The following is a 27,739-nucleotide window of genomic DNA, read 5'->3' on the forward strand; positions in this document are numbered from 1 at the left end:
GAGAAGCGAGGCCAAAACTGAGCCCAAGTCTTCTTCTATCTGGCGACCCAGAAACCAGAAAGCACCCAGAGGCGGGAGAAGCATAGGCGGGCCAGAATGGAAAGACAGCCGCTGCCCAGAGCCGTGAGGGTCAGACACTTCTTTCGTTACCTAAAAACAGGCGGGGGATGGAGAAGCCACACCTGGACCCAGGCGTGCCTCACCTTCGGCTCCCCGCTGAGCTGACGCCGGGATTGGCAGGAATTCTCCCCTGCAGCCCCCAGCTTAGGACAGCCACTGCCATTTCCGAAGCGGCTCTCGGGGGAAAATGGCCAGAAAGCGCGTAGTGGCTCCTTTAAGGCTCCTCCTAGCCCTCCCTCCCCCGCCCACGTGACCCGGGGCGGCCGCGCGCCGGCTCGGCCCCCCGCGCAAGCGGCGATGGCGGCGGCGGCGGGAGCTGCAGCGGCGGCGGCCGCCGAGGTGCGGAAGGGGAGGGGGAGAGGCGGGTGCATGCCCGCGCGCGCGCCCGGGGGAAGCGCGCGCCCGTGCAATGCTCCGGGGGTGCAACGGGGCCGGGGGGCCCGGACGGGACCTGCAGCAATCCGGAGGGCCAGCACCGGGGGCGGATGAGGGGACCAGGGGGTGGGAGGTGGGGGGAGTGGGCACGGAGGCGCGCGTGCAGCCGCCGGCTGCCCCCGAGTGGGCGGCGGGCGCCGGGGCCCCAGGAGCACGCGCGAGGGGCACGAGGGGCCGTCCACCGGGCTGGGGGGCAGCGGGCGCTGGAGGGGTTGGTGCCCGGGGTCCCCGCGGCCTGGGGGACAAAGGGGGAGCGGCGCGTGCAGCCGGGAGGAGGGGGCGGGGCCGGGGCGCAGAGGCCCCGCCCCCTCCCCCTCCTCTCTTCTCGGCCCCTGAGATGCGGGGTCTGCCGAGAGGGAGGGGGCTAATGCGGGCCCGGGGGAGGGGTCGTGCGGCCCCCCCGGGCAGCCGAGGCCGCGGAAGGGGGGGGCCCCATAGAGGAAGAGGTAGGCCCCGGAGCCTACTCTCTCTTCCCAGAGCCCAGGCGTCCTGGGCTCCCCAACTTCCTACTGGGCTGACCAGCGCTCCTATACCTTGTGTCCCCTGCCAGGGGGAGGCCCCTGCTGAGATGGGGGCGCTGGTGCTGGAGAAGGAGCCTAGAGGAGCCACTGAGAGAGGTGAGTGCAGTAGAAACGGGCCCAGTTGGACCTTCACCTCCCCCAACACAGGATTCCCTGAGACCTTAGCCCTGAACTTTTTCTTTTCCCTTACAGTTCATGGCTCTTTGGGGGACACCCCTCGTAGTGAAGAGACCCTGCCCAAGGCCAGCCCTGACTCCCTGGAGCCTGCAGGCCCCTCATCCCCCGCCTCTGTCACAGTCACCGTGGGCGATGAGGGGGCTGACACCCCTGTGGGAGCCACACCACTCATTGGGGATGAACCTGAGAATCTCGAGGGAGATGGGGACCTCCATGGGGGCCGCATCCTGCTGGGTGAGAGGCTGGGGAGCCTGGAGGGGTGAGGTGGGGTATCCTCTGACCACTTTCCCTCTTATCTTGCCTCTGCCTGCCTGCCTGTCTGTCTTCCAGGCCATGCCACAAAGTCATTCCCTTCTTCCCCCAGCAAGGGGGGTGCCTGTCCCAGCCGGGCCAAGATGTCAATGACAGGGGCTGGAAAATCACCCCCATCAGTCCAGAGTTTGGCTATGCGGCTGCTGAGTATGCCGGGGGCCCAAGGGGCGGCCACAGCGGGGCCTGAACCCCCTGTAGCCACACCCAGCCCAGAGGGGCAGCCCAAGGTCCACCGAGCCAGAAAAACCATGTCCAAACCAGGAAATGGGCAGGTGAGAATTGGGGGGAGGGAGGCAGGCATGGGGGTGGGGAGACCAGAGTAATCCACTGTGAACCCCTTGTGGACTTTTTTTTTTACAGTTTAGCTTCAGACTTTTTCTCATCTATTCATGGCGCCACGTAGTTACCTAGGGGCCACTGTGTGTTAAATTCTGGGCTGGGCTTAATCTGAACAAACAGACAAGTTCCTGTCTTCCTGGAGTTTACATTCTTGGGGAGAGGGGACTAGAAAAAACAAAGGTTCCAGAGTTAATGATGTAGTTAACATCGTAATTATTCTTATGATAATGACTGTCTAAGGAACTTCAAACTCTCTACCTCAAAGTAGGCCCCAAGGGAGCTTTTTCCTCCCTTTGAAACTGCCCCTACTTCCTTTTTCAAAGGGTTTCTAAGGGTTTCTACTGTGAATCCCTACAGGGAAGGAGGTGAGGGAAGGAAAACCCCAGAATTTCAGAAGCTTTATGACAATGTTTTTGGGGCTCCTGGTATTATTTTGTTCTGGATATGGTTTAGGCAGCTTTGGGCAAGGCATGAACCTTTGTTTTCTCGTCTGTAAAATGGGTAAAGAGGGCCTGCTTCTGAGTGCTTGAAGAGGTAAGTGTTAGGTGTGGGATGTGCTTAACACACTTTCTCTCGGGAGAAGGAGTTCTCAGTCATTGCCACATTCTGGTTTATTGGAGCTTCAGATGGCATTTTTGAGGGTGTGGCTCGCCCACCCCACCCTCATCCAGGGCTCCAGGCTAATCCAGGCAGAACTACAGATGTTCCCTGACCCTAAGTGTGCTCCCTCTTGTCCCCTAGCCCCCAGTCCCTGAGAAGCGGCCCCCTGAAGTGCAGCATTTCCGCATGAGTGATGACGTGCACTCGATGGGGAAGATGACCTCAGGTCAGTCCCAACCCCCACCCGCTGGCCACTTGATAAGACCTGTCCTGAGGGTTTAAGGACAGGCCTTGCTCCTTTTTCTCTCTCTCTCTCCTTCCAGAGGTGGCCAAAAGGAGGAAGCTGAACGCGGGAGGTGGCCTGGTGAGCCTGGAGAGGCAGAAAACAAGGCCTCTCCACCTGGGGGGCGGCGGGGGGGGGGGGGGGGGGCGCTGCATCCTGTCCCCAGGGGAAAGGGGAGGCGGGAGTACCAGCAGCTTCCATTTTTCTGATCTTTTCTTCCTAGTCGGAGGAGTTGGGTTCTACGCGGGGTTCGGGAGAAGTGACCGTGGAGAAAGGGGATCCAGGGTCCCTGGAGGAGTGGGAGACAGTGGTGGGGGACGACTTCAGCCTCTACTACGACTCCTATTCTGTGGATGAGCGTGTGGACTCCGACAGCAAGGTGAGAAGGAGCCAGCCTACCTCCCTGCCAGCACCCACCTCGCCCAAGGCTCACTCTCCAGGCCTTCCTGCCCATGCCCCCCCGCAGCTTTCTTTCCTTTTTACCTTGTGACACCCCCTAATTCACCACCCCATCCTCTTTATAACTTCTTCCCCGTGTGTGCTCCACCCCCATCCCCTTGCCCCTCCCCAAGGTGGTAACCGCCCTCCTCAACTTTGGGTTTAGCATCCCACTTTGTTGTTTGTTTGCTTATTTATTCTTTTGCTCTTGGTTTGGTTTTGTCTCATACGTGTTTGCTTATGCAGTATAATGCTGTCCCACCCGACATGCTTTTTATTTAACATGATATCATGGGAAATTTCAAATACATAAAAAAGAACAAACGGTAAGCTCTCACGAAGCCTCAGCCGGCTCCAGCAATTGTCAGTACACGGCGGCTCTTGACTCAGCTCTTCCTCCCCCAGCCTGCCCACCTCCCAGACCGTTGTAAAGTAGCCATCACATCGTTTTATCTGGAACTGTTTCCATATGTATCTCTAAACATGAGGCCTCTTCCTGTGTTTTAATATCACGGCTTCACTGTGTTCACAACCTCAAAAATGTCCCAGTGACTCCTTAAAACCATCACCCTGCTACCAGGGTTCACAGTGCCTCCGTGGTTTCGTAAATGGGGTTTTGTTTGTCCGGATTCAAAAGTGCTCCATCCACTGGTTTGATTGACATTTGCCTTAGGTCTCTCTTGATGCATGGGTGCCCCTGGCTTTCAAAAAGAAGTTTTTCTTGTCATGTATTTGTTGAAGGAACCAGGTCACTTGTAATACAGAATTTCTCAAATGTAGGTATTTGCTGATTGGGTGGGGACTGACATGTTCCTCCCTGCCCAATATTTCTTGTAAACTAGATCTAGAAGCATGATCAGCTTCGGGTGATTTGGGGTTTTTTTTGTTTTGTTTTGTTTTTAATGGTAAGAAGATTGATAGCTAGTATGCATGCTTCCTATTGCCTCACATCAGGAGGCATAGAGCATCTCATCTTTTTATCGGTCCTATTTAAGATTGGTCAGTGGATTTATGGGATGTCAACTTCGTCCTTATTGTAAAGTTCCTCATTAGCTTTTCATCTAGCGTTTTGAGCAGCCGGGGGTAGTCTTATCTCCGTGTGAACTTCATAAAGAGTATTAAACCATGTGCTTGTTTTCTGGAACTTGTTTTTCCTTACTCTGTTGCCAAGATTCACACACATTGTTGTAAGTGAGTTTTTGACAGCTGTCTAACATTCAGCACCCTTTCTCTCTTTTCCTGTCCGTGCTCACCTCCTGCAGGGAGCCATCCTGGGATAGTAGTAGCAGCTCTTTATCCTGCTTCATTGTCTCAGTCTTGGGGGTTGGATATGTCCTGCCCTCTGCCTGTCTCCCAAGCTCCCGCCAAGAGAGCGCTGTGGCCTGGAGGTTGCTGTTTCCTCAGACCTGCCTTGCCTCTCTCCCAGTCTGAGGTTGAAGCTCTGGCTGAACAACTGAGTGAGGAGGAAGAGGAGGAGGAGGAGGAGGAAGAAGAAGAAGAGGAGGAGGAGGAGGAAGAGGAAGAAGAAGAGGAAGACGAGGAGTCAGGCAATCAGTCTGACAGGGTAAGGGCTGGAGGCTAGCATCCCAGGAAGTGGGGGGCTGTGGGGCCCGATGTCTGAGTCCTCAGAGGGGAGGAGGGGAGAGGGGTCGTGGGCTAGGGGCCAGGCTCTCTAGTTCTTCCTCCATCCCAGAGTGGCTCCAGTGGCCGGCGCAAAGCCAAGAAGAAATGGCGGAAGGACAGCCCATGGGTGAAGCCGTCCAGGAAACGGCGGAAGCGCGAGCCTCCCCGGGCCAAGGAGCCACGAGGTGAGAAGGCTCCTCTGCTTTTGGGTCCCCTCCTCCAGCCCCCCTCCCGGCCCCCAGAGAGCGGGCACTAACACCGGCCCACGCATGTGCTCACGCACGTACACCCGCACGTACCCACGCGTCCGGGCATCTGTGAGCTCGCACTCTCACTCTCTCTGTCTCTGTGTCAGGAGTGAATGGTGTGGGCTCCTCAGGCCCCAGTGAGTACATGGAGGTCCCTCTGGGGTCCCTGGAGCTGCCCAGCGAGGGGACCCTCTCCCCCAACCACGCTGGTAATTGCCGATTGCTGGGATGGCGAGCCACTAGGGGGCACCCTCTGGGCTGGAGGGAATGGGGAGGAGCGGGACCCCACTGGAGCCGAGGTGTCCGTCCATGGCCAGGCTTTGGGAGTTCTAGAGTGCAGAGGGAAAGGCATGGCAGGGGTGAGAGGCCCCACCAGGGGTCCCTGTGGGTGATGGGAATGGCCTCCTTCAGCTCCCTTTTCCCTCCGTCCAAGGGGTATCCAATGATACATCTTCCCTGGAGACGGAGCGGGGCTTTGAGGAGTTGCCCCTCTGCAGCTGCCGCATGGAGGCTCCCAAGATTGACCGCATCAGCGAGAGAGCTGGGCACAAGTGCATGGCCACGGAGAGTGTGGACGGAGAGGTGGGCCTGAGGGCCAGTAGGAGAGGCACCGGCAGTGGGGGCCTGGCTCCAGGCCCCAGCCTCACCCTCTCCCTGCCCGTTCTCACCGCCACAGCTGTCAGGCTGCAATGCCGCCATCCTCAAGCGGGAGACCATGAGGCCATCGAGCCGCGTGGCGCTCATGGTGCTCTGTGAGACCCACCGTGCCCGCATGGTCAAGCACCACTGCTGCCCAGGCTGTGGCTACTTCTGTACAGCGGTGAGCGACCGGTGGGGCGGACAGGCAGCTGTGCCCCGCGGGGGAGGGCTCTCCCGGAGCCTGACCGCCTTGTTCCCCAGGGCACCTTCCTGGAGTGCCACCCTGACTTCCGTGTGGCCCACCGCTTCCACAAGGCCTGTGTGTCCCAGCTGAACGGCATGGTCTTCTGTCCCCACTGTGGGGAGGATGCATCTGAGGCCCAGGAGGTGACCATCCCCCGGGGGGATGGGGTGACCCCACCAGCTGGCACTGCAGCCCCTGCCCCCCCCACCCCTGGCTCAGGATGCCCCCGGGAGAGCAGACACTTCCCAGCCCAGGTACTGGCCTCCCCCTTCCCAACTGTCCGTTCCCTGCCCAGCGCCATTGCTTGTAGACATCAGCACCTTCTCTCACAGTGCCCGGATGCGAGGGCATGGGGAGCCCCGGCGCCCACCCTGCGACCCTCTGGCTGACACCATCGACAGCTCGGGGCCCTCCCTGACCCTTCCCAATGGGGGCTGCCTGTCAGCTGTGGGGCTGCCCCCGGGACCCGGCCGCGAAGCCCTGGAGAAAGCCCTGGTCATCCAGGAGTCCGAGAGGTGAATGAGGGGTTGCTCTCGGGGAGGGCGGCTGGGGCTGGGGCTGGAAGGTGGGTCTGCAGGTGCTGAGGGGGATGCTCCTTCTGAGGAGCCCACCCCTCTCCCTCACCGTGGCAGGCGGAAGAAGCTCCGTTTCCACCCCCGGCAGTTGTACCTGTCAGTGAAGCAAGGGGAGCTGCAGAAGGTGATCCTGATGCTGTGTGAGTATTCCGCTCACTTGTTTGTTTTGCGAACCTTGCTGGAACAGCACTTACCCGCCAGATGCTGGGTGCAGGGCCGGGAGCAGTGAAGGTCATTGTCCTTCCCCAAGTCACTTAGCGGGGAGGGGAAGACAGACACACAGATAACCTGTAATGATGGGGACAGTGGTGACAATGAGTACATAGGTGCTGGGGACGGTGCTGAGTCACTTCAACCGTCCCAGTGGAAGCCCAGAGAGGTTAACTACGTTGCCCAGGACGGGGCCCTGACAGCCTTCCCGGAGGAGGTCCCACCCCCACCCCCCACCCCCGCCAGCTCACTTACCACTTGTCCTTCCCTCTTCCGGTGTGGCGGGCTCTCCCCGCAGTGGACAACCTGGACCCCAACTTCCAGAGCGATCAGCAGAGCAAGCGCACGCCCCTGCACGCGGCCGCCCAGAAGGGCTCCGTGGAGATCTGCCACGTGCTGCTGCAGGTCAGCCCGGGCCCGGCCCTCTGCCTCATGGACCATGCCCTCGCACCCCCTCCCTCGCCCAGCCCTTCTGTGGCGCCAGCCCACGTGCACCCTCCTTGCAGGCGGGAGCCAACATCAATGCGGTAGACAAGCAGCAGCGGACGCCTCTGATGGAGGCCGTGGTGAACAACCACCTGGAGGTAGCCCGCTACATGGTGCAGCGTGGCGGCTGCGTCTACAGCAAGGTGTGCTGGGCGGGCCAGCGGGGCACGGGCCAGAGGCCGGGTCTGACCTGCTGGCAGGGCGCTCATCTGCCCGCATCTCCCTCAGGAGGAGGACGGCTCCACCTGCCTCCACCACGCAGCCAAAATTGGGAACTTGGAGATGGTCAGCCTGCTGCTCAGCACGGGACAGGTGGACGTTAACGCCCAGGTCAGCGGCCTGGCTGCCTGCCCAGCCCCCTTCCTCCAGGTCCTGGGCTCAGCCTCAGGCTTCGGGCCCCCTTTCGGCCTCCACGGACCTCTGACCCTTTCCCTGAATCTCAGCCCTGTTCCAGTCTGTCCCCATCTCTTTCTCCCTCCTCATTTGTATTATTTTCTTTACTTTTCTCTTTTTTGCTTCTTTCTATCAGTTTCCAGAATGATGAGTCGCTGCCTTAATCTCTAGAAATGTGCAGTGATGCTCTTTTTTACCTCTGTTTGTTATATGTTGGGTGTGTTTTAGCCTATTACAGTCACTCTTTAATCTGAATTGTTCCATTGTTTGTCCAGGAGGAGCCCTTCAGCTAGGCTCCTGTGGCTTTTGATACAACCCAGCAACTTCTGAGAGCATCTTTACCTTTTTAGCACATTGCCTGCACCAGGCTCAATCTGCCATTTCTCTAAGAGAGTCTGGTTCCTTTAAATGGGAAATATTTTTTAGAGACTGCAGTCTGGGTGCTTAGGAGTGGTTTTGCTGTTGGGTCATCATACTCTAGGACTTGAGTGGAAAGACCTAGGAAATGTGTTTTCTAGAAAGAAAAAAATTACTCCACAACTTTGAGTAGTAGATGCTATTAGTCCCGTTTCATAGATCAGGAAACTGAGACCCAGAGAGGTGAAGAGAGTTACCCAGGGGCGCCTGGGTGGCTCAGTTGGTTAAGCGACTGCCTTCGGCTCAGGTCATGACCCTGGAGTCCCAGGATCGAGTCCCACATCGGGCTCCCTGCTCAGCAGGGAGTCTGCTTCTCCCTCTGACCCTCTTCCCTCTCATGCTCTCTCTCTCTCATTCTCTCTCTTTCAAATAAATAAGTAAAATCTTAAAAAAAAAAAAAAAAAAAGAGTTACCCAGGGTACCACAGCATGTGAGTGGTGGAGCTGAGACTATGCTTGGAGTCTAGCTCTGGGGCCTATGCTCTAGACCACACGCTGCTTTGGTAAGCAGGGCCAGCTGCTGGGCGGACCCCAGGCCCCTCACCCTCCTCCCTCTCTCCCCACCCACAGGACAGTGGGGGGTGGACGCCCATTATCTGGGCCGCAGAGCACAAGCACATTGAGGTGATCCGCATGCTGCTGACCCGGGGCGCCGACGTCACGCTCACGGACAACGTGAGATTTTAGCGGGGGTTGGGGGAGGTGGGGGCTGCCCTGGCCCCCTCTGAGCTGGGTTCAAGGGCTCACGGCTTGGGCCCACCCCCGCCCCTCCCACCTGCATAGGAGGAAAACATCTGCCTGCACTGGGCTTCCTTCACCGGCAGTGCAGCCATCGCCGAGGTCCTCCTCAATGCCCGCTGTGACCTCCATGCAGTCAACTACCACGGGGACACGCCCCTGCACATCGCGGCCCGGGAGAGCTACCACGACTGCGTGCTGTGAGCCCCTGCCCGCCCCATAGCCTGGCACCCCGATGCTGGGTCGCGGCCCCAGGCCCCACAGGCTTCCTGTCCCCTCCCAGGTTGTTCCTGTCACGCGGGGCGAACCCGGAGCTACGCAACAAGGAAGGGGACACAGCATGGGACCTGACTCCTGAGCGCTCCGATGTGTGGTTTGCGCTGCAGCTCAACCGCAAGCTTCGGCTGGGAGTGGGAAATCGGGCCGTCCGCACTGAGAAGATTATCTGCCGGTGAGGCCCTCTGCACCTGGAACAGCCTTCTGCCCCCTCCCCAAGCCCTGTTGAACCCTCAGAACATCCCTCAGACCCTCCCCAGGCTCCGTTGAATCCCCAGAGCCAACCCCCAACCAGGATGCCAGATACAGTAAATGAGAATAGAGCTAAATGAGGATTTCAGAGGAGCTGTGCCTGTTTTTTAGTGTTAAGAGGGTCCCATGCAGTAGTGGGGACATTCTTAGTTATCTGAAATCCAGTTTTCATTGGGTGTCGTGCGGTTTATTTGGCAACCTTGCTCCCCTTGCCCGCCCACCCAGAACCACTCCCTTCCCTCCCACGGCCCCAGGAACCTCTCAGGCCTCTCCTTGCACCTAGTGGACCCCCGCACCCCCTCCTCTAGCGCCCCCAGCCCCATCTCCCTTCTGTCAGGGATGTGGCTCGGGGCTATGAGAACGTGCCTATTCCCTGTGTCAACGGCGTGGACGGGGAGCCCTGCCCTGAGGATTACAAGTACATCTCGGAGAACTGTGAGACGTCCACCATGAACATCGACCGTAACATCACCCACTTGCAAGTGAGTGGGGGGCCCTGCACCCTCTCAGAGGGACATCCAGGGCTGCCAGGGACAGTTGGACAAGTCGTGGGCCAACAGGGGAGCGGGGCCAAGAGGGAACTCAGGTGTGGGCTTGCATCCATCTGGGAAAGGCTCCTTTTTTTAGGCCACACGAAGGTATATGGGCTCACGGTAGCCCCGGGACACCCCTGTCAGCAGCATCTTGATTCCCCCTCACACTGGGACCATCAGCACCCACTGTCCTAAAATAATGACCTCAGAGGAAGGCCAGTGGCTGGGGGTCAGGGAGCGCTGGTTGCTGAGGGGACAAGGCCGCTTCTGAGGGCCGAGCTAACCCTGCCCCCTGCCCCAGCACTGCACGTGCGTGGATGACTGTTCCAGCTCCAACTGCCTCTGCGGTCAACTCAGCATTCGCTGCTGGTATGACAAGGTGCGTGTGCTTGCCCCGCTCACCGCCGCCAGGGTGCAAACCAGCGGCCCACTGGGGTCCTGGTCTCTGAGCTCAGCTCACATGGCCTCCCCCAGCCCGTCCTCCCCGGCTGTGGGGTTGGGAGCCCCGCAGTGGGCACCACGTGGAAACCACTTGTCCTTCCCTCCCTCGACCCCAGGACGGGCGGCTGCTCCAGGAATTTAACAAGATCGAGCCCCCACTGATTTTCGAGTGTAACCAGGCGTGCTCCTGCTGGAGAAACTGCAAGAACCGGGTGGTGCAGAGCGGCATCAAGTGAGGCCCACCCCTGCAGCCCGCCCTCAGCCCACCTCACCCCCGCGCCCCTCCACCTAACACCAGCCTCTCCCCCGCCCCCCAGAGTGCGACTGCAGCTCTACCGAACAGCCAAGATGGGCTGGGGGGTCCGCGCCCTGCAGACCATCCCCCAGGGGACCTTCATCTGCGAGTGAGTAGGGGTCAGGGGCTGGGTGCCCACCCGCAGCTGACTCTCAGGTCTCCCTCCGCTCTCCTCCCTGACGGGCACTGCACCTCCCTGGCCCCCAGGCTGCCCAGACCGCAGAGCTCTTGCCACCACTGCCACACCGCCCCTCCCCTGCCTTTCCAAGCTGGGAGACAGACCTGGGTTTGAGCCGCAGTCTGCTGCTGAGCATCCTTGGCCAGGTTCTTAACCTCTCTGAGCCTCATTTCTCTTGTCTGCACAATGGAGGTGATAAGGCAACTTTTCCGTCCACCTCCACTTTCTTTTCCCAGCATCTGTCACCATCCCTGTCTCCTGCCCGGCTCCTCCCCCACGGCTTGCAGACTTCATCTAGGCCTCCTTTGGCCCCATTTCCCTATTTAAGGGATCATCCATTTTCTCTTGTTTCTTTTTTTTTTTTTAAGATTTTATTTATTTATTTGAGAGAGAGAAAACAAGTGGGGTGGGGGCAGAGGGAGAAGCAGGCTCCCCACTGAGCAGGGAGCCCGATGCGGGGCTTGATGCAGGACTCGATCCCAGGACTCTGGGATCATGACCTGAGCCGAAGGCAGATGCTTAACTGAGCCACCCTGGCACCCCCATTTCCTCTTTATTGGGTCATCTTTTGGGGCGCCTGGGTGACTCAGTCGTTAAGTGTCTGCCTCCGGCTCAGGTCGTGATCCCAGGGTCCTGGGATCGAGCCCCGCATCGGGCTCCCTGCTCCGCGGGAAGCCTGCTTCTCCCTCTCCCACTCCCTCTGCTTGTGTTCTTGCTCTCGCTGTGTCTCTCTCTGTCATATAAATAAATAAAAACCTTAAAAAAAAAGAATAATTCTTGGGTCATCTCTCGACTTTGTTCAAATGGCCCCTCCCTCCCTCCTGGACCTTGAGTTCCCCACCATGGGCTCACTGCTCGTCCCTGCCGGAATCGGCCTCTGCCCTCACCCTTCGGCTGATGCTGCCTCTCTACAGCCTGCACCCGCCCCGGGTCTTGGTCCTCATTCCGGTGCCTGCTACCCGCCTTGCTCTGGCTCCCGCGACACTGTCCTCATCTGGACTCCCCCTTCCTTCCTCTTCACCAGCTTCTCTTCCTCTGCTTTCTCAGGGTGGCTGTCCTTGTCCCCAGCGCCTTCCCAGAATCCCTCACGGCCCCTGTGGCTCCATCCATTCTTGCAGGCCTGCCGTCTCTCCTGTCCTGCAGCCTGGCCTCGCCAGCACGGGCTGGGTGACTCCTACTGCACACACCTCCCAGTCACTAAGCCCACACGGATTGCCCCACCCAAACCAGCTGCCCGCAAATACGGGTCCCCTTCATCACAGGGGCTTGGCGTCAACCTGCTCCCTGATTCTGCCTCCGGCTCAGCTCAGGCCCTGCCCTTTACCTTCCCCGCGGCTCCTCCTCCAGCTCATCCCCAGCCCACCGGCCCCCAGCTTCCCCCACATGTGCCAGTCCTGCCCGTTGTTCCAGCTGTCTAGCAGTAGACCCCAGCCGGCTGCAGGAGGCCCTGTGTGTCCCCTCCCATGCTGGTGTCCCCTTGTTCTTCCTCCTGCTCCTCACTCCGGCTGGGAGCTGCCCACCTCCCCCAGCCCGTGATGCCTGATGTCCGCTGTCCGTGCCCGCTCTGCCTTGGCTGCGCACCCCAGCCATGTAGATCTGTGGGATCCATGGATGCGGAGTGGGGCAGTTGACAGATCGTGAAGGAGGATTCCGCGGGGTTCTGAAGAGGGACGGGGCCTGGAGCTGGCTCCCGATAACCCCCGCTCACCTTCAGAACCACCACTTCCTGTCCCACAGGTATGTCGGGGAGCTGATCTCTGATGCCGAGGCTGATGTGAGAGAGGATGATTCCTACCTCTTCGACTTAGACAACAAGGTGGGCAGGAGACCCCTCTGTGCCTTGCAGCCGGTCAGCAGATGGAAACGTGGGGAGGAGGGACTGGGGGTCCGTCCGTGGGTGGGGAGGTTGGCCAGGCAAACAGGGTAGTGGTGATGTGAAGAGTGCTGCCCTCCCCTCAGGATGGAGAAGTGTACTGCATCGATGCCCGTTACTATGGCAACATCAGCCGCTTCATCAACCACCTGTGTGACCCCAACATCATCCCCGTCCGGGTCTTCATGCTGCACCAAGACCTGCGCTTTCCACGCATTGCCTTCTTCAGTTCCCGAGACATCCGGACTGGGGAGGAGCTGGGGTGAGGTGTCTCCGGGGTGTGCCCGGGGTGTGGGAGATGCAGCGAGCCTGGGACCAGACGCCGGAGGCTGGAGCGTGCCTGGTGTCTAGGCATGGATTAGAGCCGAGCCTGTCAAGACAGTATGAATGGAGTCCTGGGCCTCACAGGTTTTGATTCAGTAGATCTGGGATGGAGCCCAGGATTCTGCACGTCTGACAAGTGCGCAGGCAGGGCTAGTGCGGCGGGTCCTTGCGCAGGGAAGGGCTGGGAGCCTGTCGGAGACAGTGGGGGTGGGTGCTTTGGGGTAGGCCTGGGCCACTGGCTCTGGATCCTGTAGCCTCCTGTCCTCCTCCGACAGGTTTGACTATGGTGACCGCTTCTGGGACATCAAAAGCAAATACTTCACTTGTCAGTGTGGCTCGGAGAAATGCAAGCACTCCGCCGAGGCCATCGCCCTGGAACAGAGCCGCCTGGCGCGCCTAGACCCCCACCCCGAGCTGCTGCCCGAGCTCAGCTCCCTGCCCCCCGTCAATCCCTGAGAGCGGACCACACGCACACCCCACCCCCGGGTGGCCGCCAGCTCAGCAGCCCCCTTGGCCACTTGCTGCTCACAGCCCACACCTTGGGGCGCTGCCATCTTCTCTCCCCTCCCCCTTCACACATTCCTTGGCCCAAGACCCCAGCCAGGCCCTGGAGGTCTGACAGCCCCTCTCTCCCAGAGCTGGTTCCTCCCTGGGAGGGTAACTTCAGGGCTGGCCACTCCCTGTTCCCCATCCTCAGCTGAAATTCGATGAATTGAAATTGGGCCTCTATGCCAGCTCGTTTCCTTTGTTCTCAATAAATACTGGGTTTGGTAATAAACTGTCTTGATGACTGTTGGGCTGGGGGCTTGGTCAGGGCGGAAACACACACAGCTAGAAGGAATGTGGGTCCAAGGGACCAAGCAGGATGGGAAGCAGGCTGGACAGGTGTGGCTGGTGTGGACAGCCACCCGAGGGGAGGAGAGGGTTGTGGGGAGACCACTGTGGACAGGGTCCAGTCAAGGGCTAAAAGGCAAATCTCAACACTTCATCGTCGGCAGGAGAGTGTAGGTGTGAGTGAACCACAGCTGAAGTAATTTGCAAAAACAGGAAGGATTTTCTTAAAGCGTGCCCTGGTCCACGGAGCCCGCGGGAAGCAGGCAAGCAGCCCTGAGCCGGTCCCAGGCTCGGCCTTCCAGGCCTCCAGCAGGGCACTGCCCAGGCGGAGTTGAGAAGGAGGAACCAGAGTGTGTCGGGGCCACAGGCGGAGGTGGGGCTGTGACGTGTGGGAGGGCGGGGCGGGCGGCAGGTGAGTTGCTAGGTCTCCCTGGCTCCAATCACTCTGGAGACTGAGCCATGGGGGGAAAACAGGACGGGGAGGAGGCCTATGGTGAGTCTGAGGGCAAGGCTGGGGCAGAGGCCCAGGACCCTCGGAGGCAGGGGAGCGATGGCTGGGGCTGGCCCCAGGGAGAGGGGCTGAGGGGAGTCTTGCCTGGGTCCCTGAAGGGAGGGCTTGGAAAGAGCTGATGGAAAGAAGTAGAGTCAGGGTCCTGGGACGAGGATTGGGTTCAGGGGCTGGGGGCCTTCGCCAGGGAGCCTTTGGAGAGTGAAGCTGGGGAGCTGGGGCTGGAATCTGGGTCCCTCAGGGCAGGGCCCTGGGAAGCAAAGCCTCAATGGAAGAAGGCAGGGTCAGGGTCCTGAGCAGGAGGATGGGGCTCAGGGGCCGGGAGGGTCTATGTGCTGCAGAGCCCATGAGGGGTGAGGCTGGGGTCTGGGCCCCTGTCAGGAGGAACAGCTGGGATCCCTGTGAGGAAGGGGAGTTTCAGTCCTGGACCCTGGGTGTCTGAGGGAAAACAGTGCTAGAAGTCGGCTTCCCAGGGTCTCTGTGAGCAGTGACAGCAGGAGTGGGGTGTGTTTGGGGGTCCTGTGAGGCATTAGGACTGTGGGCCTCTGTGGAGAGGGGGCCGGGTCCTGCCTCTGGGGTCTCTGTTAGGAGGGGAAGACTTCTCAGGGTACCATGAGAGATAGGCGCAGGGGCTTCACAAGGGCTTCCTGGGAAGGGTAAGGCGAGGGGAGAGGGAGCAGGGAGCCTATCTGCAGAATCTCCGTGAGGACCCAGGGCCTGGAGCCTGTCCCAGAGACCGCTAGGATTAGGGGTGGGGTGTTCTGAGACGAGAGGGAACTGGGACACGAGCCTCTGAGCTCCCTGTGAAGCAGCAAGGGCCACGGGCCTGCCTGCAGGGGTCCCTTGGGGCTTGAAGGTCTGAGCTCCTGGTCTGAACGGGAGGGAAGCCCAAGGGAGGGGCCTCCCAGAGGCAAAGCTTGGGTTCCTAAGCAGGCTAGGGGAAGAAGCAGTAAGGCCTCCCCAGTAGACTTCCTGGAACAGCTTTGGGTCAATCATTGATCTCATGTGTGAGAGCCATGGAGGGACAGAGTCCAGAACACCTAAGGAGAAGGAATCTCACGCCTTCCCACACTCTTGCCCAACCCTCTGCCCTCCCTGATCTGTGCCAACCCAGGACCCTACCTAGCTGCCTGGCCCCACCTCCACCCTGTGTGTACTCAAGGAGGACCAGGAACAGGACATGGCCACAATCTAAACCGACCACAGTCCCAACCACCAGGCTCAGGTGCCACCCTGACTGCTCACCCAGAGAATGGCAGTGGCCTGGGGTCCGTTTGGGTAGGGGGCCTTACAGGGGCCCCTCCCTGCCCGGGTCCTGCAGGAGTTAATGCCTTTGGCTCCAGTCTCTTTTCCTGTGGTCTTGGGCCAGAGGGTGGAGGTAGGGCCTGGGGCAGCTGTGGGGAGGGGCTGTGACCTCCCTGAGGTGCTCTAGATTTGTGCCCACCCTGGCCTGGGCACAGGGAGGGGAGAGGGCTAAGGACTGGCGCGGGAGAGCCACTGAGGTGGCCTGACTCAGAGTCCCACACCCCAGCCAGGGGGAGACACAGGGGAAATGGGCCAAGATGGGGGCAGGAGGTGAAGGCTGTTTCCCTGGCTGACAGCCTTGAGGTGTGAGCTGGAAACAACCTGTTAAGACCCCCTTTTGCCCTCCCTCCAAAGCCAACTTGGTAGAGTTCACGGTGAGCAGTGAAGCTGCGGCCTAGGCCTTAATCCTACCTCTCCTGCTCTCCAACTTCTCCCACCAGCTCTGCCCCTGCCCATCTCCCCCCGAACTCCCGAGGGCCAGGAAGGATCCTGGGCCAGGGTAGGAGCACACTGCAGGGAAGGATGTGGGAGGGACAGGACATGGGGAGAGACATGCACTCAGGCTTCACTCTCCCTACGCCTCCCCGTGCCCTCAGGGAAACCAGCCAAATATGACCCCACCTTCCGAGGTCCCATCAGGAACAGGTGAGTTCTGGGCACTGGCCCAACTAGGGGGTGGGGGTCTTGGTTTTGCATTGTATTTGCTGAAATATTGGTAATAAGTTTATAAAAAAGAAAACTCCTGCCCCAGGAGAATGGTGCCCTTGGGTGGACTTTTGTGTCTGGGGCAGGCACAAGGGGCCTTCTGGGGTGCCGGTGATGTTCTGTTGCTTGACCTGGGAGCTAGCTACACGGGTGTGTGCGCTTTGGGAAAATTCATCCAGCGAGGCAGTTAGGAGTTGTTTACTTTTCTGTGTCATACTTCAGAAGTTTACTCACCCAGAAAATGGTTATTTTGGGGTTTTTTTGTCGTCCCCCCCCACACACACACACCTTCCTGAGGACAAATGGAAACAAGCGCTTCTTATTTATTCCCTGGTGCATTATGAGAAAAAGGTTTTCTTAGAAAAATAAAATAAGGGCGCCTGGATGGCTCAGTGGTTAAGCGTCTGCCTTGGGCTCAGGTCGTGATCCCAGGGTCCTGGGATGGAGCCCCGCCTCGGGCTCCCTGCTCAGCAGAGAGTCTGCTTCTCCCTCTGCCTCTGCCTCTCCCCCTGCTTGTGCTCTGTCTCTCTCGCAAATGAATAAATAAAATCTTAAAAAAAAAAAAGAAAAAGAAAATAAAACCTACCGACACGCCTTCTCCAGCATCTCCCAACTCCCCAGCCCATGACTCCTCCAAACCACGCAGCCCGCCTCCCCCGGCACAGCCTCCCCCACTTCTCTCCCAGGAGCTGCACGGACATCATCTGCTGTGTCCTCTTCCTCGTCTTCATTCTGGGTTACATCGTGGTGGGGGTCGTGGGTGAGTTTCCAGCGGGCACGGTGCTGGGGCGGTGGTGGGACGCGGGGGCGGGGCCGGGGGAGAGCAAGGACCATCCCTGAGGCTGCTCCCCACCCCCCAAGTCCCACCCTCCGGTGATTCAACTCTCCATCTGCTTTCAGCTTGGGTGTATGGAGACCCCCGGCAAGTCCTCTACCCCAGGAACTCGACCGGCGCCTACTGCGGGGTGGGGGCTAACAAGTGAGTACAAAGGCAAGAGATGGGCAGGTGGGGGCGCCTGGGTGGCTCAGTGGTTAAGCGTCTGCCTTCGGCTCAGGTCATGATCTCAGGGTCCTGGGATCGAGCCCGCATCGGGCTTCCTGCTCAGCGGGGAGCCTGCTTCTCCCTCTGCCTGCCGCTCCCCCTGCTTGCGCACTCGCTCTCTGACAAACAAGTAAATAAAATCTTTAAAAAAAAAAAAAAAAGAGAGAGAGAGGGCCAGGCTCCCAAGCACGGTCCCAACACTCAGGCTCCAGATCCTTCCTCTGTTGCCCCTCACCCCCCGGGCCACAGCCTCCCTGAGTCTCCCCAGGCGAGGCCGCATTGAGCAGCCTCCATTTCTGAGCAGCAGGCTTCTGATGCCCTCCAAAAATGGAAGGCAGAGCCATGGTTAAGTACTTGGGTTTTTAAAGTTCAGACTTTAGCGTTTGACTCCCCAACGGGGCTAAGTAAGTTCTGGTCGTATGGCCTTGGGCAAGGTCGTCAACCTCTCTGAGCTTTTGATTTCTTAATCTGAAAGTCAGGGGGGAGTCCCTGAAACCATGCTATCAGTTCCGCCAGCAGGAAACTTCCAGTAAATAATAAAACCTTCCCAATGACACGGCATTTCCTACGTTCCAGGCAGACCAGACGGTGTACTTTGCACACACACACTCATTTAAACCCTATGAAGCAGGTCCTATTACCTTACACCTGATGGGATTGAGGCAGTGAGCAGCTAAGTGACTTGCTCAAGGTCGTAAAACTCTTAGCCATTTGGTAGCAGCTTTGATGCTCAATTACTCTGGGAAGTCTTCCGGGTGCCTCCTGTATCTTCCCAGCTGAACTGAGCTTCCTAAGGCCAGGAGCTGAGTGGTGTGCATCAGGGTATGGGTCCCACACACACTTCCGCTGGGCCCACTGTATTCTTGAGCCAGGGCCCCGGCGGTCCTCCCCTTTCCCCACACCTGACCGGGCCCTGATGCCCACACTTCCTTTCCTCCCACAGAGATAAACCGTATCTTCTCTACTTCAACATCTTCAGCTGCGTTCTGGCCACCAACGTCATCACGGTCGCTGAGAACGGCCTACAGTGTCCCACAACCCAGGTCAGAGCCTGGGACCCGCCTCTGCCCCGGTCGCCCCCAGGATCCAGGTACCAGCCCCTCAGCACTCTCTCTGCCCCCAGGTGTGTGTGTCCTCCTGCCCCAATGTCACGTGGACGGTGGGAGCCGACCAGCTCTTGCAGAAGGTTGGGGAGGTCTTCTACACGGCCGACAGGAACTTTTGCCTGCCAGGGGTACCCTGGGATATGGTGAGAACTGCCTCCAGTGTCATCCCTGTGGCCAAGGAGGAGTCACCTGGGTGGGAGGAGGGGGAGTTGGGTAGGTGACTATGGTGGTGAGGGGGTGGTGTGGGGGGGCTCCCTCCTTCATTCTGCTCTGTCTGTATGTCCTCCCCCGACCCCCAGCCAGTGACCCAAAGCCTGCAGGAGGAGCTCTGCCCCGGATTCCTCCTCCCTTCCACTCCAGGTGAGAAGCTGCATTCCTTCCTCGGGCAGCATCTAGTCCTGTATTCTTACTGCTCAAATGAGGAAACCAGGCCCAGAGAGAGTAAAGTCATGCAGCTTGTCTGGCCTAACTGGAATTAGCACTGGGTCTTCATTTTGCCCTCTGCAGCTTGACCCTACCATCTTGTGCACCTGCTGGGCCCCAGGCACCCAGGCGAGTCACAGGGCAGATGAAACTGCTCCGGGTTCGAGCTGCATTTTAGGTGCAGAGATCAGAGATGTTGGCAAAGACACTACATGAGCATCCCACAGAAACACAGCTGGGCCAATGTACCCACACACGTTAATGTCTGTGCTCTGGGAGCAGACTGGATGTCCAGCCAGACTCACAAGCAAATGTGGCTGGGTGCTGGGCTCGCAATTGACTTTTTAATTTTTTCTATATGTTCTTCTTTCCAATAGTCAATGGTATTTTTAATAGGAAAAAATTTTAATTTTAGCATGAGAAAACATAGCCAATTCTCAAATAAGTACAATAAAAAGACCTCAAATGAATGCTCCAAACTCAGATCCAGATTCCAGCACTTTCCAGCTGTGTGGTCTTGGGCCAATTACTCAACCTCTCTGAGCTTTGTTTCCTCATCTTTAGAATGTAAATGCCAAAGCCAGCTTTCTTGGCAAAGCCGTTGGAAGGGTGGAGATAAAGGATTCTGTAGGCACATAACAGGTGCCGCAGGAGTTGGGGAAGGGGTGAGAAGGCTTCCTGGAGGAGGTGACATGGAGATGGAGCTGAACAGGGAGTAATGGATGGGATTTCTGGAGGGAGAACACTCAGAGAGAGGCTCAGGGAGAGCAGAGGTAGAGGTGAGGGGAAAGTGGGCTGAGCTCCGATGGTGGGGCCTTGAAGCCTGGCCAGGGAGCGTGGGCACTCCAGGGCAGAGCTGCTGGAAGTGTCTGAGCAGCAGAATGCTCTAGAGCCCGGGAATGAGGAGGCATGGTCTCCCTGACACTCGGGCAGAGGGGGGTGGAAGGGTGGAGTATAAGGGTGGGTGGAGGGTGGAGCGTAAGAGTCAGGCCAGAGGAAATGCGGGTCTCCACCTGGCAGAGACAGTGCGGGGGGGGGGGGGGGGGGGGGGGGGGGGGGGGGATGGTCCTGAGAGACTGGGAAGGAAGCTGACCAGGGCCCCGCGGGCGGGAACTCCCTCTTGGCTGTGGAGTCAAGAGCAGCTCTCTGGATGGGGAGGGGGGCAAAGCCCATCTCTCCTGTCTTCCCTAAGGCCACTGGGGTGCTGGGTGGAGGCCAGAGGCTTTCAAGGCAAAGCTCTGGGCCTGCCCACCCAGGAGCCCCGGTTCTCTCCCCCCAGCTCTGGGGCGTTGTCTTCCATGGGTGAACAGCAGCACTCCACCTGAGCTCCCAGGGATCCCCAGCAACACCACCATCTCCCAGGGGATCAGGTGGGCATCCTCCTGCCCCCATACCTCTGTCCCGTACCCCTTCCCCCCAAGAGCCCCATCTGACTCTGCACCCCGCCCCCGGAAGCGGTGTTCTTGACAGCCTCAGTGCCCGTGACATCACTGTGAAGATCTTCGAAGATGTAGCCCAGTCCTGGCATTGGATTCTTGTGTGAGTCCCTGGTCCCCCTACTCTCTCCCTCCCTGCTGCCCTCCCCCTCCTCTGGCCCCTAGCCCAATGTCTGAAGCAGAAACTTTGGACAGAGGAGGAGGAGCCTGGAGCTCAGAACTGACCCCACATCCAACAAGATTTGTAAGAGAAAGGGGGTCTAACCTGGGGACATCGGGAGTGTGAGGCATTCAGGAGCCTCGGAAAGGGAGAAGATTTAGGGGCCCAGGGATGACTCTCAACTACCTCACCCTGCCTACAGCGCCCTAGGTGTGGCTCTGGTCCTGAGCCTGCTGTTTATCCTGCTTCTGCGCCTGGTGGCCGGGCCGCTGGTGCTGGTGCTGATCCTCGGGGTGCTGGGCGTGCTGGCATACGGCATCTACTACTGCTGGGAGGAGTACCGAGTGCTGCGGGACAAGAGTGCCCGCATCAACGAGGTGGGCATCACCACCAACCTCGGCGCCTACCGCAACGTTCAGGAGACCTGGCTGGCCGCCTGTGAGTGCCCTGCCCGCTTCCGGACCACCAGCCGCCCAGGGACTGGCCCGGGCCTTGCCGAGCCCCGGCCCTGACGCAGGCCCCTCTGCTCCCTGTCCGCCCCCAGTGATCGTGCTGGCTGTGCTTGAAGGCATCCTGCTGCTGCTGCTCATCTTCCTGCGGCAGCGGATCCGCATCGCCATCGCCCTCCTGAAGGAGGCCAGCAAGTCAGGACCTGTCTGGGAGGGAGATGGGGCAGAGGACAGGGGTGCAGGCATGGCATGGCAGTGCTGGGAAGGTGGCGGGGAGCCCCAGAGGAGAAGGACAGAGTTACGCAGTGGTTAACCCTGCAGTGTGACTCAGTTTGTCTGAGACTCGATTTACCCACCTGTGAAATGGGGACAATAATAGTTTTTGTTTTTTTTTTTAAGATTTTACCTATTTATTTGAGAGAGAGTGAGGGAGAGAGAGCATAAGCAGGGGGAGTGGCAGGCAGAGGGAGAGGGAGAAGTAGGCTCCCCGCCGAGCAGGGAGCCCGATGCGGGACTCGATCCCAGGACCCTGGGATCATGACCTGAGCTGAAGACAGATGCTCAACCAACTGAGCCACCCAGGCGCCCGGGGGTGGGGGCCAATACTAGTTCCTACTTCATAGGGTCGTCATGAGGATTAAATGAGTTAGTGTCTTGTCAGGCCCTCAGAGCAGGAAGCGCACTCTCCGTGAGGAGCGGTCAGAAAGGTGGTTGCTGTGGTGGTGGCTGGCGGGCGCGATGGCAGGAGCCCAGGCTTGTTCCCACACCAGCCCTACCTGCCGAGCCCATCAGGAGACTGGACTTTGAGGACTCTGCTCCCTTATCTTCCCTGAAGCTGCCCCGGGTGGCTTCTCTGTGACTCTAATTTCCTCTAAGGGTCCCTCGAGCCTGGTTTATTCAATTCCGTTCATTCAGTGAGCACCTACTGTGTGCCCAGCCTAGGGGACAGAGCAGACCCTGGCAAGGATAGTGGTGGGACCTTGTCAGGGTCAGCCCCAGGACAGGATGATGGGTGGGCGCTGGGGCCCGGGGCCGTACTGATGGACCACTCTTACCTCCCTACAGGGCTGTGGGGCAGATGATGTCTACCCTGTTCTACCCTCTGGTCACCTTTGTCCTTCTGCTCATCTGCATTGTCTATTGGGCCATGACTGCCCTGTATCCTTTGCCCACATGGCCAAGGCCCTCCTGAGGCGGGGTTGGTGGCGGGGAGGAGGGCGGTGGTGGCAGGGAAGGGGCAGTATTTACCTGTACAATGCATTAGTGCAATGGGAAGAAGATGCCCCTTCCTTTGGGCAGACACAGGCCTGCCCCTGGACAGAGTTGAAAGACTGAGCCCAGGCTGATTTCCAACCCTTTCTGCAGTGAACAACCTGCGCAAGTGCCTGGGAAGGTGTCCCTGAGGAGGGGACCCGTGGAGACCACCATGTGACTACGCCTTCTTCCTTGACTCCCCTCTGGGTACCTGGCCACATCCGGGCAACCCCAATATGTCCTCTGGGCGCCCAACGCCAGCTTGCCCAACTGTGAGAAAGTGCAAATGAATACATCGTGCAACCCCATGGTGAGGGGATTTGGGGTGGACATGGTGGTGGGCACCAGCAGGGCTGAGGTGACCTTAGGGGCCAGCTGGTCCAAATCCCACATTGTGCAGCAGAGACTGAGGACCAGAGAGAAAAAGGAGTTCCCTCACGGTCACATGACAGGCCCCCAGCAGAGCCAGAAAGGGGGCCAGCAGTGGACTCCAGATCCAGTATGCCTCCCCCTCCGCCACCCCTTACTCAGAGAAGGAAACTGAGGCTGGAGGCGGCGTGCGGCTCTGGGAAAGCGGGGTCGGCACTTCCCACCCTCCCCTGGACTGGCCTCTGCCAGGAGGACTGTTAGCCACTTCAGCCTCCAGTCTCAGTCCATTCGTCTGTAAAATGGAGTCAATCATAATACCTGTCCCTCAGGGTGGCTGAGAAGATTGAATGACATCAGGCACATAAAGTGCTTTGTACAATGTCTGGCACCTGATAAGAGCTGATAACTGTAGATGGGTTTTGTTTCATTTTTTGAAGCCTTTTTCCTGGGAACACAGTGCCTTAGGCAAAAGGCAGGTGGGGCTGGGGGGTGGGGAAAGAGAAGCCGCTTCCCCACACTCTCCCCTGTGGGGTTCCCAGAAAGTGCATGGGACTGCAGGGGATTTGCTGTCCTCAGAACTTTCATGGGGCCACCTCTTGGAAGCTGGGATTGGGGGCTTTGCTCCCAGGCATTAGTCCACTCTACAACAGGAAAGGGAGGGAGGTTGGTTTACATTTAGGGAAGACCCACCCTGTGCCAGGCACTAGGTATGCAAAGCTCCAAATGACCTGGTTCTCGCTTCCAGCTTGTTCAGGATCTAGCAGTGGAGACTGCTAGAAACCCACAATTACAAAGTGGAAAGTAGTTTATTTTCCTATTAAAAAATTTCGAAGACACACAGCAATTTCAGCAATTCTTAGATTTTTGTCACATTTGCTGGAAAGGGTTGTTGGGTTTTTTTGTTTTTTGTTTTACTTCTGTGTTTTTTACTTTTTATTGTGGAAATTTTCAAACCCACACAAACTCTCACCTTCCCACTGTCCTTGCTTCATCCATCTCCACTCCCCCACCCCCCACAATCCTTTTTCCTGGAGTTTTTTAAGGTAAATTCTGGACATAAGTGCCAGTTCACCCATAAACACATCAGGATGGATCTCGACAGATAAGCACTTTTTACTTTTTTTTTTTTAAATAATCTCTACCCCCAACGTGAGGCTCAGACTCACAGCTCCGAGATCAAGAGTCGCACACTCTACAGATTGAGCCAGCCAGGCGCCCTGACAGATAAGGACTTTTAAAAGCATAACCAAAGGGGCGCCTGGGTGGCTCAGTCGGTTAAGCGTCTGACTCTTGATTTTGGCTCAGATCATGATCTCAGGGTGGTGGCCTCAGGGTCACGGGATTGAGGCCTGGGGCAGGCCCCCTGCTCAGTGGGGAGTCTGCTTCAGATTCTCTCCCTCTCCCTCTGCCCCTCTCCCTGCTCTCTCTCTCTCTCTCTAGAAAGAAATCTTAAAAAGAAAAAAACACACAACCAAAAAAATAAAAAATAAAATAAATTTTAAAATAAATAGAAAGCATAACCACCATACCATTATCACACCCAACAAGATTAACGATAATTCCGTAATACCATCCAATACCCAGGCTGTTCATTTTTGCTAGCAAGCATTTTGGTTGAAGTTGCAGAGGCTGTCTTTTTTTTTTTTTTTTTTAAGATTTTATTTATTTGACAGAGAGAGCACAAGCAGAGGGAGAGAGAGGGAGAAGCAGGCTCCCTGCTAAGCAAGGAGCCCGATGTGGGACTCAGCCCCAGGACCCTGGGATCATGACCCGGGCCGAAGGCAGCCGCTTAACCGACTGAGCCACCCAGGCACCCTGCAGAGGCTGTCTTAGAGCGTCAGGGAGAGAGCTAGGTGCAGGTCACACTGCCTTCACACCATTAAGGCTTGGCCCACGCAGCCTGGGAGCTCTTGTGCCCATATGGAGACTGAAGGAAAGCTAACTACTCTCACACACTAGGCAATCTAAACCCAACTAGAACCTGGAGAAGGATCTCCTGGAAGGAAATGGCTTCCCCAACTCAGGGAGGCTGCTACTTCCCTCCCTCTCCTCTGGGAGTGGCAGGAGTTGGCTGTGAATGACCGTACTGTCACCCCCAGGCCCAGCCCATGAACTACTCATGCCCAGGGCTGAAGTGCGTCTTCCAGAGCTACTCATCCACAGGCCTGGTTCAGCGTTCTCTCTTCAACTTGCAAATCTACGGGGTCCTGGGTCTGTTCTGGACCATCAACTGGGTACTGGCCCTGGGCCAGTGTGTCCTGGCTGGGGCCTTTGCCTCCTTCTACTGGGCCTTCTACAAGCCCCAGGACATCCCCACCTTCCCCCTGAGCTCTGCCTTCATCCGAACACTCCGGTAAGCCCAGGGCAGGGGGCTGGGAATTGTGAGCCTGGGAGTCTCTGGGGCCCTGGAGCTGCCTCTGACTGCCTGGCCCCTCTGCAGTTACCACACTGGGTCCCTGGCCTTTGGAGCCCTCATCCTGACCCTTGTGCAGATAGCCCGAGTCATTCTGGAGTACATTGACAGCAAACTGAGAGGTGAGCAGCTGGCCCCTTGGGGAGGGGCTGTCAGGGGACAGTGACCAAACAGGAGCTCCCCCTTTCTCCCAGGAGCCCAGAACCCTGTGGCCCGCTGCATCATGTGCTGCTTTAAGTGCTGCCTCTGGTGTCTGGAGAAGTTTATCAAGTTCCTAAACCGCAATGCCTACATCATGGTGAGCCCCGCTGCACGAGCAGCCCCTTGTTCTGGGGTCCCTTGGCTCAGGCCCCTGCCCTGGTCCAGGTAAGCTCCACACAGGTGACTCTGACCTTTCAACCCCACTCAGATCGCCATCTACGGGAAGAATTTCTGTGTCTCTGCCAAAAATGCCTTCATGCTGCTCATGCGGAACATTGTCAGGTCAGGCTCGCCCCCACCCCCAGGATCTCCTACCCGAGGTCGGCTTCGTGGGCATGCGGTGCTCAGCAGGGCCTCGAGCTTGGTTGAATGTTCTGCTGCCTTCATCTTGAAGTGTGAACGATTTTCATTTTGCATCTGTCCCAGCAACTTACATAGCCAATCCAGTTCCTAGCCCTGCCGGACTCCCTCATGCCCGACCCACCCCAACTTCCCATACAGGGTGGTGGTTCTGGACAAAGTCACAGACTTGCTGCTGCTCTTCGGGAAGCTGCTGGTGGTTGGAGGTGTCGGTAAGGGCCAGCGCTGGGCGTTACGCGGACGGAGGGCAGGGGCAGAGGGCAGCCGAGGTGACCTCAGAGGAGTGATGACACTGACCTCCAGACCCTCTCCCCCAGGGGTGCTGTCCTTCTTTTTCTTCACCGGTCGCATCCAGGGGCTGGGTAGAGACTTTGAGAACCCCTCCCTCAACTATTACTGGCTGCCCATCATGGTGAGTGACTCCCCAGCTCTGCCTCACTGTCCAACCCCCCAAGGGAATCTAACATGCCCTGGATATTCCAGATCTCCATCCTGGGGGCCTACGTCATTGCCAGCGGCTTCTTCAGCGTTTTTGGCATGTGCGTGGACACACTCTTCCTCTGTTTCTGTGAGTGACAGCCCCTCCCACTCCCCCCAAATTTCAAGGTACCAGATTATTTAGGGTGTTTTGGAGACTTGGGACTTCTAGAAACAGCAACTTTGTGAGTTAAAGGAGCCAAAGTCAGAGGAAGCCTCTTCTGCCATCCTCAAGCCAGGGGCTTGCGGAAGAAAAGAGGAAGTGAGCTGCCAGGCTGGCAGGGTCTCCCAAGAAAGAGCATTCCAGGGCGGAGGCCTCTGGTGTCTCTCCGTAGAAAATCGAAGGTAGAATGGCCACAAGAGACTTCCCAGCAGGTGGCTGTAGTGAGTGGGGATTATCTCACCCTCCTATGACCATTGAACAACCTCATTTTTTCCCGGATAAATATAGTAAGTACTGTAAACGTATTCTCTTTTCCTTAGGATTTTCTTAACATTTTCTCTTCCTTAACTATTTTATTGTAAGAATACAGTATACAGTACATATAACACACAAAATAGGTGTTAACTGACTGTTACCAGTAAGGCTTTGGGTCAACAGTAGGCTATAAAATTTGGGGGGAAAACAGTAATAGGCGGATTGTTGATTGGGTGGGGGGGGTCAGCGCCCCTAATCCCTGTGTCGTTCAAGAGTCAGCTCTACATCCATTCAGGGTTTAGTATGCACTGCAGTCTGCAATACGCGGTTGACATGCATTTCTGTTCTTAAGCTCTAGCACGCTGTGAAATACAGTATTACTGACCCCATTTTACCAAGAAGAAACCGAGGTTACATATAGGTTACCAAAACTGCCCAAAAGAACAGCCCGTGGCGGTGCAGCCTTGAAACCAAGCAGCTAGGGGCGCCTGGGTGGCTCAGTTGGTTAAGCGACTGCCTTCGGCTCAGGTCATGATCCTGGAGTCCCCGGATCGAGTCCCACATCGGGCTCCCTCTCAGCAGGGAGTCTGCTTCTCCCTCTGACCCTCTTCCCTCTCATGCTCTCTGTCTCTCATTCTCTCTCTCTCAAGATAAATAAATAAAATCTTTAAAAAGAAAAAAAGAAAAAAAGAAACCAGGCAGCTAGTCTCGTCTTCCCCTATCTTCCGGGGGAGTGGGGTAGCTCCGGAGGGTCCACTCTAACGGTCTCTGTTGCGGCTCAGTGGAAGACCTGGAGAGGAACGACGGCTCCCTGGACCGGCCCTACTACATGCCCAAATCCCTCCTGAAGATCCTAGGCAAGAAGAACGAGGCATACCCAGGGGACAAGAAGAAGAAAAAGAAGTGAGAGACGCGGCCCTGATCCAGGGCTGCACCCCTCCGGTACGGCCTCCCAGCCTCACCCCGCCTTCCAGATCTCGATTTTGTAGTTAAAAAAAAAATTATTAAAGGTTGATACTTTGTTTTCTCAAAAAGTCCGGGACTTTTATTTTCTCCATGACGACTTGCAGCTTTTTTCCGCCTCCTGGCTCTTTAAAATAGGCCCCGCCCCTCTAACGCGCCCTAGGTGCCATGGCCAATCAAAAGGTTCCTGCGGAGTGATGCCCGCCCTTCTTCATCCCAGCCAATAAGCTTCTAGTCGGGGTCACAAGCTCCGAGGCTTCAAAAAGGAGCCAATTGGAAGGTCCGGCTCCGGTCATGTGAGGAGTCTGAGTGTGTGAGGGCCAATTAGAGTCGCGGAAGTGCGGCAG

At 57.7% G+C, this 27,739-nt stretch overlaps 2 protein-coding genes across 5 annotated transcripts; both read left to right on the plus strand.

Annotated features, from left to right (window-relative positions):
• Positions 1–402: 402 nt before the first annotated feature.
• Positions 403–13,743, plus strand: EHMT2 (euchromatic histone lysine methyltransferase 2). The gene is given in 29 exon segments (XM_027603778.2): positions 403–459; positions 1,106–1,172; positions 1,269–1,487; positions 1,584–1,837; positions 2,646–2,730; positions 2,828–2,868; positions 3,011–3,166; positions 4,652–4,789; positions 4,919–5,033; positions 5,204–5,305; positions 5,530–5,678; positions 5,773–5,916; positions 5,997–6,179; positions 6,181–6,233; positions 6,312–6,494; positions 6,612–6,694; positions 7,063–7,169; positions 7,271–7,393; positions 7,479–7,580; positions 8,630–8,734; positions 8,843–8,997; positions 9,081–9,248; positions 9,663–9,807; positions 10,160–10,237; positions 10,416–10,531; positions 10,617–10,703; positions 12,510–12,588; positions 12,732–12,907; positions 13,245–13,743. Coding segments are annotated over 29 exon segments (3,636 nt in total). The 5' UTR covers positions 403–417; the 3' UTR covers positions 13,426–13,743.
• Positions 13,744–14,219: 476 nt separating this feature from the next.
• SLC44A4 (solute carrier family 44 member 4) lies at positions 14,220–27,463 on the plus strand. Of its 4 annotated transcripts, none has more exons than XM_027603817.2 (21): positions 14,220–14,296; positions 16,213–16,261; positions 17,008–17,081; positions 17,222–17,300; positions 18,307–18,406; positions 18,487–18,612; positions 18,769–18,829; positions 20,172–20,262; positions 20,348–20,431; positions 20,691–20,926; positions 21,033–21,132; positions 22,003–22,095; positions 22,399–22,501; positions 24,660–24,913; positions 25,001–25,095; positions 25,168–25,271; positions 25,383–25,456; positions 25,676–25,746; positions 25,852–25,946; positions 26,018–26,102; positions 27,212–27,463. In XM_027603817.2, the coding sequence occupies exons 1-21, from the start codon at positions 14,263–14,265 to the stop codon at positions 27,334–27,336; spliced, it is 2,133 nt and encodes a 710-aa protein (XP_027459618.1). In that variant the 5' UTR covers positions 14,220–14,262; the 3' UTR covers positions 27,337–27,463. The 4 variants fall into 4 exon arrangements, with proteins under 4 accessions (XP_027459618.1, XP_027459621.1, XP_027459619.1 ...); XM_027603818.2 differs by having other exon boundaries at positions 14,227–14,296; positions 16,925–17,081; XM_027603819.2 differs by having other exon boundaries at positions 14,256–14,296; positions 16,943–17,081.
• Positions 27,464–27,739: the final 276 nt, after the last annotated feature.

Source organism: Zalophus californianus, chromosome 7 (genome assembly GCF_009762305.2).
Source record: "Zalophus californianus isolate mZalCal1 chromosome 7, mZalCal1.pri.v2, whole genome shotgun sequence".
NCBI classification, from domain to species: Eukaryota; Metazoa; Chordata; class Mammalia; order Carnivora; family Otariidae; genus Zalophus; species Zalophus californianus.